The 15,176-nt window shown below is 47.8% G+C and overlaps 1 protein-coding gene across 7 annotated transcripts in view; it reads right to left on the minus strand.

Moving 5' to 3' along the window:
- The window catches only part of SRGAP2 (SLIT-ROBO Rho GTPase activating protein 2), a 254,903-nt gene that overhangs the window by 13,074 nt on the left and 226,653 nt on the right, over positions 1 to 15,176 (minus strand). For all 7 annotated transcript variants that reach the window (XM_027871069.1, XM_027871068.1, XM_027871070.1 and 4 more), the window contains exons 14-18: positions 15,094 to 15,171; positions 13,705 to 13,839; positions 11,547 to 11,652; positions 6,802 to 7,026; positions 2,282 to 2,361 (exon numbers count right to left, since the gene is read on the minus strand). In XM_027871069.1, coding sequence (XP_027726870.1) covers positions 2,282 to 2,361; positions 6,802 to 7,026; positions 11,547 to 11,652; positions 13,705 to 13,839; positions 15,094 to 15,171 — 624 coding nt within the window. The remainder of the gene's footprint in view (positions 1 to 2,281; positions 2,362 to 6,801; positions 7,027 to 11,546; positions 11,653 to 13,704; positions 13,840 to 15,093; positions 15,172 to 15,176) is intronic.

Consider the following 15,176-nt stretch of genomic DNA (forward strand, 5'->3'; position numbering starts at 1 on the left):
AAACAACCTCGACTCCCCTCCTCAAAACTTCTTTGTAGCATTGCCAGGTCTTCTCCTTCCCTCGTTCACAGAAAAAGGGGTATTCCCAAACTTCCCTCTACCGTTAAAGGCACTACCTTCATCCTGGTCACCCAGGTTTGAAGCATGGCATAATCCTCCAGTCCTCACTCACATTCACTCCACAGATCCAATCCACCATCACACCTTGCTGCTTTTCTACCTTCACATCACAACTCATACGCTTCCCCTTCTCTCCATTCACAAGCCCCAGTGCGGCCCTCATCAACCCCCCGGATGACTGCCTTCCAATCAGTATCCTTAAGTCTCTCCCTACTCCAATCTGGACTCCAGTCAGTTGCTGATGTGATCTTCTTAAAGCTCCTCCCTCACCAGACCCCCACTCAATACACTTCAATGGCCCCCTACTACCTCAGGAACAAAACTGAATGCCGTTTGACACTTAAATCTCTTCATATCCTGATTCTTTCCAACCTTTCCAAGTTTGTACACTTGAATCCATATGCTGTACATTCCAGTTGTTCTTTACACATGACACTCCATCTCCTGCCTCCCTGGTGCCTTTGCAAGGCTATCTTCCATGGCAGGGGAATGTATTCCTTCTTATTCTGTCTGGATTCCAGCAAGACTCAGTTCAAATGCAACTTTCCTTGGGAGGCCTCTCCCAGTGCCCTTTCTGTGACCGGTGCCTTTCCTCTGTAATATGTAAATAACTAATCATTTTAATAACGAAGTACATACCTTCTATTCACTCTATACATATCTGGTATGTACTTAGTTGTTGACATGCTCTCTCCCCCCATTAGAGTGTCAGCTCCTTGAGGGCAGGGTTGTCTTTGTCCTGCTGTGTAACCCCCGTGCTCTACATAGTGCCCAACACCTAGGAAGCACTCAGTGAAGATGCTTGGTGACCAACTCACACCCTGGGGCCTTTGTTCAGGACTCCTTTTCCTGGAGCTCTTTGCAGTCTACAGTAACCCTGCTGACCACCTCCTCCCCTAGACCCTCTCTCCTTCCCAGGCTCCTGGGACATCACATAACTCCTCCTCTATAGCCTTCACCAACACTTCATCTTCTTTCTGACCCTTAGGGTGGATGTTCCCGAAGGCTCTGTCCGTGGTACTCTTTTTCTCTCCCTGTCTCCCTAGGCAACCTTGCTCCCTTTCTTGGCTTCCTGATCTCCATTTCCAGCCCTGATCTCTCTTCTCAGCTCCAGATCCACACATCAAATTGCCTACAGGACTCTTAAATTCTGTTATGCTGTGTGACAAGAAGGATGACTACTTATATATGAGATGGTTTTCTAGGTTCTACTCCTGGATGACAGATGTGTCCCCAAACCAGAGAGGAATTAAAGATTTTATGAGTTCCTCTGCACCCTCCCCTCGATACTGCACTTTGAGCCATCTGCCTGGGAGAGCAGAATTCCCAGGAAGGTGGGAGGCCTAGAGCGCTCAGCAGAATATCCTGTTTCCTCCTCACCCCTGGAAAATTTGGAGGTGCCCTCTTGGCTGTTGAGACTTCCAGAGCCCAAGTGAGCCAGACAGGGTGATGGGGAGCTATTGGAAGTAGGGGGGAGCAGTATATCCTGGCAAGACAGGTCTTAATAAATCAGAAGCAATGCAGAGAGGCCCTCAGATGACAGCTGAGCATTCCACTTCTCAACTCACATTAGGCCAATCGACTGCCTAAAGGCCCTTGTATGTCTGCACCTTTGGAAAGGGTCGATTTTTCCAGTCGGTGGGCTTGCAAGCATGTGGTTGATTCATCCTGGCTCCCACTCTTACTCTGTTTTATTTCTGTTTTGTACTTGGCATTCAGTGTCTCCATTCTCTGGGACGGTTTTTTTGCTTTGTTTTGTTCTTTAAATGTGCTCTGTATTGCTTTAGCATCTTGTTACTTGGCACTGAGTGTGACTGGTGATTGGGAACCAGCTGGAAATCACTAGGAACTTAGGTTGGAGGGCGGAGGGACTAGGGAGCCGGCAAGGGAGTCGGGAATGGGACAGCCAAAGTATGCAGCGGGAGGAAATCGACATGGCTTAGACTCTGCATCCCCTCATTTGGACATATGATTAGAACTTAAACTATCTCAGAAAAGCAGCCTCCCTCCAAAGATTGAAGCAAACAGAGGAACTGTTACTAAATACTCCAGCATGGCCTGGGCAGCACCAGACTGCGAGGGGAGCTCAGGCCACACGACCAGGCTCCCCTCCTCCCTGGGGTCCCCACTGGCTGAGCAGGAAGCAGGGCTGCGCACATACCATCGTCGCTGGTGTGGTGGTCCACGGTTATGTCCTGTGCTGAGTCTTCAGCTGAGGTAGTCTCTCCATGGGGGCTTTCACTGCAGCAGAACCAAAGCAAAGTCACCAAAAGCATCACAGAGGAGGAAAGTTGCCCAGGAGATGGGAGGAATCAGCATTTGGGGAGGACTTGCTGGTTTTCAGGGAAGGGCAGGGACCTCTGCACATTTTATGCCCCATAAAAGCTCAGTGCTGTGCTATGCACACAGCAGGTAGGTAACACGTCCTCCTAATAAACATTTTACAAGTAGGTTCCAGAGGTCATCTGAGCCAAGCCATCCCCTCAAGGCAGAACTAGACAAACTAGCTGAGGCAACCTGAGCTTCACACCCTTCAGCGTAAGAGACAGTAGGACAGACTAGCAAAGAGAAACCCTTCTGGGGCTGGTGGAGGGGTTTCTTTATGGCAATATGTAGGTAGCTCTCAATAAGCCACCACGTGCATTATTCAAGCTCTTCTAACTCTCTTCCTTCCCACCAGGCTTGCTGCCATTCTGTGGCTTCTGGACATCTCCACTGGTGGGGAGGAAAGACATGAGGGTGGAAGGCAGAGGCAAGGAGAAGAGGGAGAGGGGTGAAAGACAAGGAAAGTTCTTGGCTAGCATTGGGCTCTGGACTCTGGATTTTAATTATCCAAGTCCCTTCTGAGCTTGCCTGGACAGTAACTGGAAACTCTACCTAAACCCCGTCTTTCAGCTCAAATCTGATGAATGAGCCACTGAGGGACAGAGACCCTCAGTACAACCACCAAGTTTCTACATGATGAGAGACTGAGGGAAGCTCATCCATTTTCAGTGTTTCCTTCTTTCTAACAAATCTGGTTTCTTCTGAAAGCAAAGAAAGGGAGGAGGACTCTTGGGTCACCATGAGACAAGGTCCTCTGCCTTCTGCCTCTGGGTTATCCTCTCCCCTTAGGGTCCCATGACCCATATAAATCAGAGGGTTTCTGAAGTCTTCCTAGGTATGGAATCAGCCGGGTCTGAGGATGTTTGGAGAGAATCAGAAACCAAAAAGGAGAGACAAAGGGTGCTATAAACCTCCCTCTAGCCTCCTCTACCTCAGAAAGACCTTCGCATGCCATGACGGGGGTCCTTCCAGGGAAGACCCACACTTTGTTCTGCTAACACTGAAGGGCCAGGTTTTTCAGGCAGGCTGGGGAAGAAAAAATGGAATGGGACTGAGCTCCCTGCCGCCACAGGAATGCAGAGAAGCCTTGGCTCTCTCTATCTCCTCTGGCCTCTCTCCAGCATTCTCAGGACCCTAGCCACCCCTTCTGTACTCCCTCTAGCCTCCTCCTCCTCGAAATGAGACACGCTTTGTTTTTAGCTAGTCTCTTATCTAGGGCAGACTGAGGAAAGGATGAGAGATGACAATCTAAAGGACAGCCTATCCCCCTGCCTTTCCCACCTCAAGGCAAATGATTCTTGATCCATCAGATGCAATAGCCCCAAGTCTTGCCTGATGCTGTCAGGGCCCTTCCACCTGTTTCCTATTCCACCATAATCCTATGGTTTCCTCCCAAGGACTGACTAGTAAAATCTGCAAACATAGAGAAATTAGGCAGGGCAACGTGGAGACAACTGAGAGAATGTGCTTGCTGGTTCCTCCCTGATACAGGCCCCTTTCAGAGATCTTGAGCAGAGAGCCACTGCATACTGCTTTGGTGTTTGAGCACAGAAGGGAAGAGACCCTTCCCCATGCAAGGGCAAAGAAAGGGTCAGAAAGAGTCTAGGGCCCAGGAGTGTATCAAACATGGGAAGGGTACACCTGGGCACTGTGAGGAAGCCTTACTATTGGCCCTTCTCTTTCCCATTCCCTTAAGGTAGGTGAAACCTTGTCTGCCATATACACCTATGGTCGAGGGCAGGGGGTCTTAACCTGGGCTCTGTGAACTTGTTTTGTCAATATTTTAATAATGTATTTCAATATAATTGGTTTCCTTTATAATCACATGTACTTTATCTTATGCATGTAAAACCAATATTCTAAGAAGGGGTCCATAAGGGTTCAAGAGACTGCCAAAAGGGTTAATAACAAAAAAGAAAGTTAAGATTCTCTGGTCTTGGACTTTGTTCCAAAGTTTTCCAACAATTCGATCTCTCTTCTCCCACAGGGGTGGTGATGAGTGAAGAAGACAATCAGGTCCCTAAGTCCACAGGGACAGATACAGCATCTTGATGGCCCAAAGTGGGAACTGACCAAAAATCTTGAGGAAATTGACAAACATCCCTTTATCATTATTGTACTCACGGGCAAAGTTTGTTCCATCTTTTCTTTTACCTGAATGCTTGAGAAAAGTTAACAGGTTATCATATTTTATGATAACAGCACAGGAAAGAGCAAAGCCCAAATGAGGAATATTACTGACACTATACTACAGACATGTGACCCTTTTGGGTCTCCACCTGTGGGGGTCAGGGAGCAAGGCGGATCAATGTGGTCCCGAGACAAACAAATTCTCCTGGCCTCCCCTAACTGAGCTGATAACTGGTACTGAATTGGTTCCACGTGGATCCCTGGGCATGGGCTAGTTTACGTTTTCAGCTGAGGTTCAAAGAGTATTTGAGGAAGGGAGGGAAAGAGGTGAAGGAAGGAGAAATCTGAATGTAGCAGAAAGACAGGCTGTCCCTATTGTACTTAGCATTAGATGAGTAGTCTCAGGGGAGGTGGCTGAAGACCAGAGTTCCAGGATGATGAAGCTGCAAAACCACGTCCAGTGAGGGACAGATCCCAGAAGAAAGGAGGGATCACATCCAAGAGGGGGAGATGGGAACATGAGGCCCATCGTCAAGTATCCAAATGTTTGTTATGTGAAAAGGGCATCAGATTTGTTTTCTGCAGCTCCAACGCACAGAGTTGGAACCAAGGGCTCTATGTTCTAGGGTTTCAGATTTGGGCACAACATAAAGTCTGAAGCTCTCTGACTGCAGGATGAACTATCTCAAGAGGGAGTGAGTTGTCCACTACTCTGGTGCTTTAAGCAGAGGCTGGAGGACAACATGCCAAGGATGCTCTCAAGAGGAAGCATGGGAGAGGGATGAGATCACCAATGGCATTCCTCCAAACCTCAAGGATTCTAATGGCTCCCTCTACCACTTGGTAGCCATGTGATCTTGGCTGAGTCACTGGAGCTTGTGAGCTTTAAGTTGTCTTTGCTTTAAAAGGTAGAAGTGACACCAAAAAGCAGAGGGCTGGTCCAGGTGATCTCTGGAGGTTCCCTTCAGACCTCAGATCTAGGAGTCCATGCATCCACTAACATCACATTGGAGTTAGATCAAATTGTGGACAACAGAATTGAATCCACAGCCACTCTGAATTCTCCAGAAGTCCAACCCACTGTTTCCGAAGAGAACTGCCTTTAACCAGCCCACTTGGGTGCCTACCCTTCTCTCTACAGTCTTGGGAGAAGAGTGTTATGTAACCTGTCTCACAACCCTCAGACAACAAATTCTTCATGTATGACTTCTCTCCCCAATGACCCTCCCCCACTATAATCTAATGTCTTTGGAAAAGGGCCTATGTGTACTAAACTATTTATGGCACTGAGAGGGTGCCCATCAACTAGGGAATGAATGGCTGAGCAAGCTGAGGTATATGAATGGGACGGAATACTACTGTGCTATAGGAAATGATGAAGGAGATAGTTTTAGAGAAGCCTGGGAAGACTTGTATGAACCAATACACTGCCAAGTGAACAGAGCCAGGAGAGGAAAATCATACAATTACAGTAATACCATAAAGACAAATAACTTTAACTTAGGGACTCTTATCAACCCAAGGACCAACCAGAATTCCAGAGGCCCTGTGATGAAATATGGTGCCCACCTCCTAACAGAGGTGATGGACCAAAGAGGGCACACTGAGGCTTGTTGTGAGGATGAGATCAGAGTGAGAATTTGTGTTGCTTGACTGTATTTGTTTGTAATGGGAGTTTTGTCTTCTTTACTTTCTCAATGGAGGGAGAGAAGGCGAATCCTCATGAAAATAAAATAAAATATAATTTAAAAAAAAGAATGCAACCTCCTTGAGGGCAGGGGCTATCTCCCTTTTGTCTTTGCCTCCTCGTTGCCTAGCACTTTGTAGGTGCTTACTAAATACTTATCGCCTGATTGAATGACTTCCTTGATACACATCTTGCACTCCTTGTATCTTCCACAATTTCTATCACTCCACTGGGTAAATGGGAATAATTTGGAAATAATTTGATTTACCTCAATTACGTAAAAAAAGCTTATGGAATTCCTTTCCGGGAGGATCCCTTGGTTCTCTGTAAATTGGGGTCTGGCATGAAGTGGCCTGCCATCCCTTTGTCTAGGTGACGGAGGGGCAAGCGGGGAGCTGAACAAGACGACCTCGAGATGCAGTCAATCTAATCTGAACGTGAGGGCTCTGCGTGCCTTCTTTGCCCTGGGCTTTGCCACACGCCCTCTTGTCAACAGTGTGGAAGATGGCTGCTCTTCGCTTCCTTCCCTGCCCACCTACCAGTAATCCTCCATGCTTCCTCCTCTGCTGTAGACGGGGCCCTCCAGCTCCCTGGGGCTCGGGAAGATATTCTCGTGCTGGATGATGATGGTTTTGATTAGCTCATTCACATGGGCCTGGCAGGAGACCTGGTCATGGCCTTCGGGCACCGACATTAGCGTAGGCCCAAAGCAGATGGCGAGGTTGTAGGGATCCATCATGTTCTCTTCACTGAACTGTGATAAACTACAGGAGACAAGAGAGGGAGTCGGATTGAGAGGGGAACAGGGGAAAGCTTGCATGAATGCACGGACACAACAATCACAGGAGGCATGGCCAAGAGCAAAAACAGAAGGTCTGCAAATTGCCACCTGCCCCGGTCCGGACTCTGGGCTCCCCCGAACTTCTTCAGCCAAGACAATAAGGTGACACCAATGAGGTCACAATTCAGGAACCTCATCATATGGCACATCCCTTTCTTTCTCTATCTCCTAGAAACTGTTCTTCTGACTCCCAAAGAAAGGAGTACAGCTGGCTCCTTATCCATCCCAAGCCCTTCCACTCTTCCCAGCTCCCCTTCCAACTTGGCCCTTCCCAACTCCTAGGAGACTGGTGGTTGAGGGGTCAAGGGTCTGAGGGGCTCAGTGACTTCTCTTTGCAAGGGTCTTCTAAGCCCAGCCTGAAGAAGGCAGCCTGAGGTGTGAGCTGGGATAGCTACTGCGGAGGGCATGCCTCAGGGCTGATAGAATATACAGGGGACTCCCAAGATGCCCTGGTAATTACATGGCTACAAGACGTGGATGCTTTTGTATATCTTGCTTTACAGCAAAATGACCACATTATTGGGCTGACTTCTCTCCAAGCCCTGGGCTTATGAAAGAGAGAGAAAGGAAAAAAAAAGCCAAGCAATTAGCTTTCCTATTCTATCAAGCCAGCGCATTTCTTTCTGGAACAGCTGATGTAATTGTTTTTCATTTTCATAACATCCCCCTCAATTAGCACATCCAGGATGTATTCAGGAATAGGTCAGCATGCTGTTCAGCTTCGAAGGAGGTTTCCTCTGGATGGAGACTGACTTTGTTATTAGGGATTTATTTATGCCGGGAACTCCCTTCCCAACATGTCTCCTCGTCACCCAGCAGCTGCTGTTCCCACATCGCCAACCTGGCCATGGACCTGAATCCCTAAGTGAGCTGCTGCTACTAACAGTCCTCACCACTCCCCAATCCTCCAAGGCCAATTCCAGAGACACCCTTTTCATTTTTCAGTGCTGCCCACCAGGCCCTCTCTTTAAACTCCCCTTCCTCATGAGCTGCAGCACTGAGTCCCCAGAGCCTATTTGTGAGCAATACCTATATGGGATGACAGACCTTTACACAGAATGAGGTCTGGAACCCAGGAGGGCCTGCTGGGGAGGCTGGGAAGCTTTTCTTTTTCTTTCTTTATTTTTTTTTGTGTGAGGCAATTGGGGTTAAGTGACTTGCCCACAGTCACAAAGCTAATGAGTGTTTTGTGTCTGAGGCCGGATTTGAACTCAGGTCCTCCTGATTCCAGGGTCTATCCACTGCTCTATCCACTTAACCACCTAGCTGCCCCACTGGGAAGCTTTTCATAGGGCAGTAGTGTTTTTTATAGCCCTCTCCTATGTCTTCCCCAAGCCAAGGTCTGAGGTCTGTGCTGAGATATTGTATGTCTCTGACCAGAGTGTACCCAAATTCTAAATATTGTTGGTTCTCTATTTCATGTCTGCACTGTCAATTCTTTACATTAGTTAATTCTATAAATTGATTTGGGTTCACCATTTCTGGGAGGAAGCTAAGTGGCGCAGTGGAAACAGTGCCAGCTTGGAGTCAGGAAAACCTGCCCCAAATACCACATGATCCTAGACAAGTCACCTAACATCCCTGAAGTTTCCTGATCTATAAAATGGGTGGGCTGGACTCAATGGCTTCTAAGGTCTCTCCCAGATCTCCATCTATGATGCTCTGATGAAAGAAAGTTCAACTCTTTGCTGCTTAGTATAAATCAGATCAATTGGCTAGCCTGGCTGTGGGATCTATGTCACATTTTAAAAATTCACTCTTCTCAAAACAGAGCTGGGAATAAGAAGGCAGCATTACTATCACTTGGATAGTAACATACTTTGTTCCACTACATTTTTTGCTTCTCTAGGTATTATGTGACAAGAAAGACCTGGGTTCAAATCCTGCTTCTGATGCTCATCAGGTGGATGACAACAGGGTAAGTCACTTAACCTCTTAGAGAGAAAGATGTTTGTTAACTGAAAAAAAGCGAAGTAAAGAAAACCTAAGGAAAAAAAAAAAAGACAGACTTCCAGGGCAGGAGATCTCATGATGCATCTTCATAAATCATGTAAATATTTAGTACCTAAAGAGCTCTTCATGTCACCTGACCCTTCGGCCCTGGGACCATGGCTCCAATTGATGAGCTTTGACCCCAAAAGACCAGGCCTTCACATGACTCTGGCCATTTGCAAACCATAACAGCAGCATGCATGTATTCTGCCACCCCCAGGTCCCTGAAGGGCCTAAGAGGCGAGGCCAGGAGCTCCAGGTGCTGCCTTGTTGAGGCCTCAGAGCACAAGCCCTGGGGACAGCTGCAGGGCAGCCTATCGAGGCTGTATCAAAGGGACATGAACATGTGGGGTGGCAGCTACCTGGGATCACACAGTGGGTCCACTCTGCCTCTGTAATGGTCTTAGCTAGTCAGGGTTTTTTTCTGCTTTCAAAGAATGAACAAGTAGTAGCTCTTATCTTGGAAATGATACAGGCACCTAAAAGCCAGTCTAAGGCAAAAGAGCACAGCTAGAGGCAGCTAGGTGGCACAGTGCAAAGAGCCCTGGGCATGGAGTCAGGAAATTATTGTTTTTCAGTCATTTCAATTGTCTCTGACTCTTTGCGACTCCATTTGTGAGGTTTTCTTAGCAAAGACACTGGAATGGCTTCCCATTTTCTTCTCCAGATCGTTTTATAGATGAGAAAACTGAGGCCAACAGTGTTAAGTGACTCATCCAGGGTCACACAGCTAATCCGTATCTGAGGCTGGATTTGAACTTATGTCTTCCTGACTCCAGGCTCAGTGCTCTATCCACTTCACCTCCTAGCACAGTTGGGAAGACCTATGATCAAATCCAGCCTCAGACACTGACTCACTGTGTGACTCTGGGTAAATCACTTCACCTGTTTGCCTTAGTTTCCTCACCTGTAAAATGAGGAGAGTATTGTTGTGTGAGTCAAATGAGATATTTGTAAAATGCTTGGCACAGTGCCTGGCACATAATAGTGCCATATAAATGTTCATTTCCTCCCCCTCTTGTATAGGGATAGATCACACATTAAATCCTGCAGTGAAGAAGAAGGGATCTCAACAGTGTGGCCTCAAGCCAAGTCCTTGCTAAGAGCTGCCGATCATTGCTATATCTAAATGGAATGCACACAAAATGCACCTGTGAGCAAGGACCTCTCTATCACCTGCTTTTCATTTGTTATTTTAGGAAACTTTGTGGTTACTAATGTTGCTTTGCAATGGTCTTCTGAATAATAAGAGGCTGAACCTGTGTGACTCCCAACTTTTCTTGAACACTGGTCACTTACCTAGTACCAGTCAGAGACCTGAGGAACGTGGCTCCAGACACGTCTCACAGCTGTAAGTCTACACTGCTCACTTCCTCTGTAAGTCCTCAACACACAGTCACTCACACACACTCACATATACATACACACAGACTCACACACATAAACACATATTCACACTCACACACATACTCTCTCTCACATAAATAGATACACACTGCCCGTTTTGAAATCATGGCCAAAAGAAACGGACCGTTCTGGTTGCGTACAGCCCAGATCCCCAGAATCTCCTCCCCAAACACTGTCTCACTTCAGCTGTGGCCCCAAGAGGCTGGAGAAACAGGGCAGAGCCCATTTTCTACTGTGGGGTGTGATGGGGTTCATTTTGGGAGGAGGGTTGAGGCCAGGACTGGAGCAATGACTGGCTGCTGACCAGCTGATCACTCAAAAGACTGACTCACTTAAGAGCAATGGAAAGAGGTTCCCAGCTCCTCCCTGCCTCTGCATTGGGCCGCTTGTAAATTTCTGCCACTAGTGACTGAGTAAATCCTGGTGCCCAGTCAAGGTCAGGGTCATTAAGACAGTGGATGTGGCCACAGTGGGGACAGGCTTTAGATGTGACCAACTGTTGGGACTCTAAGCGCCTTTGGGTACCATCAGCAAGCCCAGATACAGACCAGAAAGAAGGAAAAGAAAGTGGCAATAGATGGGTAGAGGGAGGGGGAAAAAGGAAAGAAAAAAATATTAGCTAGCCGTATAGTACTTCAAGGTTTGCAAAGCTCTATACATTTGAGCTTCTTAACATCCCTGAGAGGTAGGTGCTATTATCCTCATTTTATAGATAAGGAAACTGAGGCTAAGAGCAGTTAAGTGCCTTGCCAGGCTCACACAGCTACTACGTATCTGAGTTGAATTTGAACTCAGATCTTCAGACTCCAAGTCCTGTGCTCTGTCCCCCGTGTCACCTGGCCGCCTGGCAGGGAATGGGCAGAGAGAAGTACAAAGAGAAAAAAATGAATGAGACGGTGCTAGAGGCTGCACTGATCCGTCCTCCTCTGAAGGGAAGAGGTGACAGAGCCTAAATCACAAGCCGTAATGCACATCCTTCTCTCATATCCCCAGGGCCTTCATCTGAGATCCCCCGGAGGGCGCAGCTCCCTAGGAGACACTCACTGACTGAGGAAGGCGAAGAGATATCTCATGATGACCAGCGTTGTCTGGGGAAGGACAAGGAGGACTTTCCGGATGTGCAGGGCTCTTTCCTGAAGGTTGTCCATACCTGAAAGGAGAATGTAATGAGTTATCTTTCTCCCACAACAGAAAACCAAAAGTCAGTTTCCCCTCTACCACTTGCATGCGTAGGGAAGTCAGCATCAGGGATGGCAGGAATGGCAGGGATGGCAAAGTCAAGCCCAGGGATCTGCCTGCTCTGCTTGATGAGGACAGGCGTCTATGACATGCCCACAGAGACAGGCTGGGCGCTCAGGCCCAGGAAGGGGCCTACACAATGCCACCTTGACAGAAGAGTCAGAGAACAGAAAATCTGGCCTGGAGGTCAGGAAGTCAAAGCAGTTTGTGTCTGGGTTTGTCCCCATCTGTGTTTCAAACGAGGTGTCTGTTCAAAGCCCTGGCCTGGGGACTGAAGATGTCCAGCAGGATCAAGCTGTTTAGTTTGATGTTTACAGACAGGTGAGTCAGGAAAAAGCCAGAGGGACGATGACCTTCAGACTCCCCAGGGCAAAGGAAGGGCAGCCAGGTGGGGCAAAAGGTCTCAGGGCAAACAACCCCCTGACACACAGACCATCTATCAGGGGAACAAGAAAAGTCAGCCAACAGCCACCAAGGGGCCGACCTTCGACGTGTACATGTGAATCAAGCCCAGAAATCCGGAGTGGGAGCAGAAACCTCCAGTGCATTGGGAAGAAATCATCTTCTTCCAAAGCATCACCACTTCTGCCCCCTGGCGCTGTCCCTCATTCAGTCAAAGCTCCCAGAGACCTTAGCAATAATGCCCCCAAGCCTCCATGGAAAGCCAATGAGAACAGGTGCCAATGCCGCCTGCTACAGATGCTGTGAGCCCAACATCCCTGGGCTGCAGGAAACAGTGAATAATGTATCGCTTGAATAACAGCCCATAACATAGTAGGCATTTAACAGGGGCACCACGGTCCAGAGGAAAAAGCACTGAATTTGGGACCAGGGACTTGGGTGCAGATCCTGTGCGACCCTGAGCAAGTTGCTTAATCTCTCTGGGCCTCAGATTCCACACCTGGAGAGTGAGGGGGCCGGTGACCTCCTGAGGCTCTTCCAGCTCCAAATCTAGGATCTTTTTACACTGTAATTCCCTTTTGTTGAACTAAAATTTAATTCATTTCAGAATTAATGTTACTTCTGGGGTCTATACCAAAGGTGTCAAAATCACTACCGGCAAACTTGTCCTCAAAACTTTAGAGAACCAGATTAAAATGTAACCAGGAAATAGTTAATAAAGATAAATAAAAGTACAATATAACATAGATAATGTTAATTTTCTAAGTTTTCGAGGTCTTCTAATCAATATGCAGCCCACGGGGATCTGTCTCTACTTGTGTTTGACACCACTGTTCTGTGCCTCTCCTTGTCTGCTGCCATTTTTACATACACAGAAGACTCATGTTTCTAGATGAGAAGGTGCCATGTTTATACGCCTAACAGATACTGTCGTGCCATTTTTAGACAAACGGGCAGAAAAAAAGTGGCAAAGCCTGGGCCTTTTCTTTCTCTGTGTCATGGAAGGTACAGACACTATTTTAAAAGTCTCAAATGATTGAAGATGACTACCTTTTATGGGAATATACAAAAAACATTTGGCAAAAAGAAGGTTAAGGCCAGAACAATGATAAAGTTCAAGACTGAGGCAGAGTCAAGGGAAAAAAAAGTCAGAATTCCTGAATTCCAGCTCTTGGACCACAGTTAAGAGGTAGAAGGGAACTTAGCGGTGATTGGGTCTAACCTCATTTTACAGATGAGGACAGCCGGAGAGATTTAGACCTGCCCGGTGTCACACAGGTGGGCAGCTACAGGGAAAAGAAGGCCTTCGGTCTCTACGCTCAGCATCGTTTGCCTTGTGCGTCCTCTCCTAGACTCTTATTGAACAAAAAAGATCGATTCCCCTCTCCTGCCCCCAGATGTGGAGGTGACAATGAAGAGGGGAAACTTGAACAGAGAAGGGGAAAGCAGAGCTTGAAGGAGAAAAGAGAATCCTGTTGGGGTTTGCTATCTGTGGCACAAGGCTCACGGAGGGGTGACGCTTGTTCTGCCTGGGGGGTCAGTCTGACAGTGCAGTACTTACTGACACAGGACATCAGGTCATGGAAGATGTCCTTGGGGAAGAGGGGGTGTTCCAGCCCACGGAAGTAAAGCTTCAGGACACCTGCTATGGAATCCATGTCGTGGTCATTCTGGTCTCCGGCCAGCGGGTCCTCTCCTGGGGACAACAAATGTGAAGCAATGACAAATGTGGCACAAAAGAAGTAGGTGGGGTGGGAGACATCTCTAAGAAGGCTGCCCCCTTCTTAGAGGGGGCAGGGTGGGATGTTTTAAAGTCCTCTTTCCTGTACAAAGGGTATTCTCAGAGCAGGATTTCCAAAGAGTCAGTAAAGAAGGCAAAGGAGTTTCCTATAGGGATCTGTTCAAAGATACAAGATATGGGGTCATCCATCTCTGCCTCTAGGCACGTAGCCGTCTGCCTAGCATGAAAGTCACAGGTGGATACAGACTGGGCCTCAGGTGAAGACAGACCATTCAGCCTCAGAGGACCACAGGCTAGAAAGGCAGAGTGCATCCATACCAGCTTTTCTGGTGCCAATCTGGCACAGGAGCAAATCCCTACAAAGCGGAGAATAATGGCGCTGGGGGCAGGGAGCAGGAGAGGCAGTGATACCATCAGCATCTGCTACTCTTACGAGTCACAAGGCCAGTCTGGGGATCAAGGCCCCAGGGGACAGAGGAGAAGACAGGGAGGGAGCAGCTACTCTGAACGGCAGCCTAGAACAAAGGACACCTACTTAGAGGAGAACAATCATCCCAGAGTTCCCTATGGAAAATTTCACATCAGATGTAATTAGATTTAATGACAGGACCAACCTCAAATTGAAACTATATATATCCATTACAGTGACGGAAATTACCAAAGCTTGCCTATTACCTTAACAGCCCACAAGATAATAAATGGGCTACGATGAATGGGCGCATTATCTCTGATATTAACTGCCGCCAAGGGTTCCAAATGAAGCCATAAACTGCCCAGATATCCCAGTTAACTTCTTGGGTTTCAGTAGATCATCTGCTATCGAGGACTGAGATGAATGGTGCTGAGGAAGGAAGGTAGAACTGGGACAAGCCCCAGATGCCTGCCTGCCTGCCCACGGTATAGGACCAGGCCTTGAAAAATGCCAATGGCAGCTAGGTGGTGCAGTGGATAGAGCACCGGCCCTGGAGTCAGGAGGACCTGAGTTCAAATCCGGCCTCAGACACTTGACACTTAACTAGTTGTGTGACCCTGGGCAAGTCACTTAACCCCATTGCCTAGCCAAAAAAAAAAAAACCTGCCAACTCTCCTGAGTGAGGAGCAGAGGAGGCTGGGTACTCTGGGTGTTCTCCTCCCTGGGCACCTCCTAGCGCCTCACCATCTCAATGGCACACAGATATTTCTTTCTTAGCTACAAGGTCTTTTCCTCACCTCTCTCAAAGGCGTTTTTGATGTCATTCACCTCCACTTGGGATCCAGACACCCGGAATATGCCTTCATGCTGCAGTCCTAGA

Source organism: Vombatus ursinus, unplaced genomic scaffold (assembly GCF_900497805.2).
Source record: "Vombatus ursinus unplaced genomic scaffold, bare-nosed wombat genome assembly UNPS02014798.1, whole genome shotgun sequence".
In the NCBI taxonomy this organism is placed as follows: Eukaryota; Metazoa; Chordata; class Mammalia; order Diprotodontia; family Vombatidae; genus Vombatus; species Vombatus ursinus.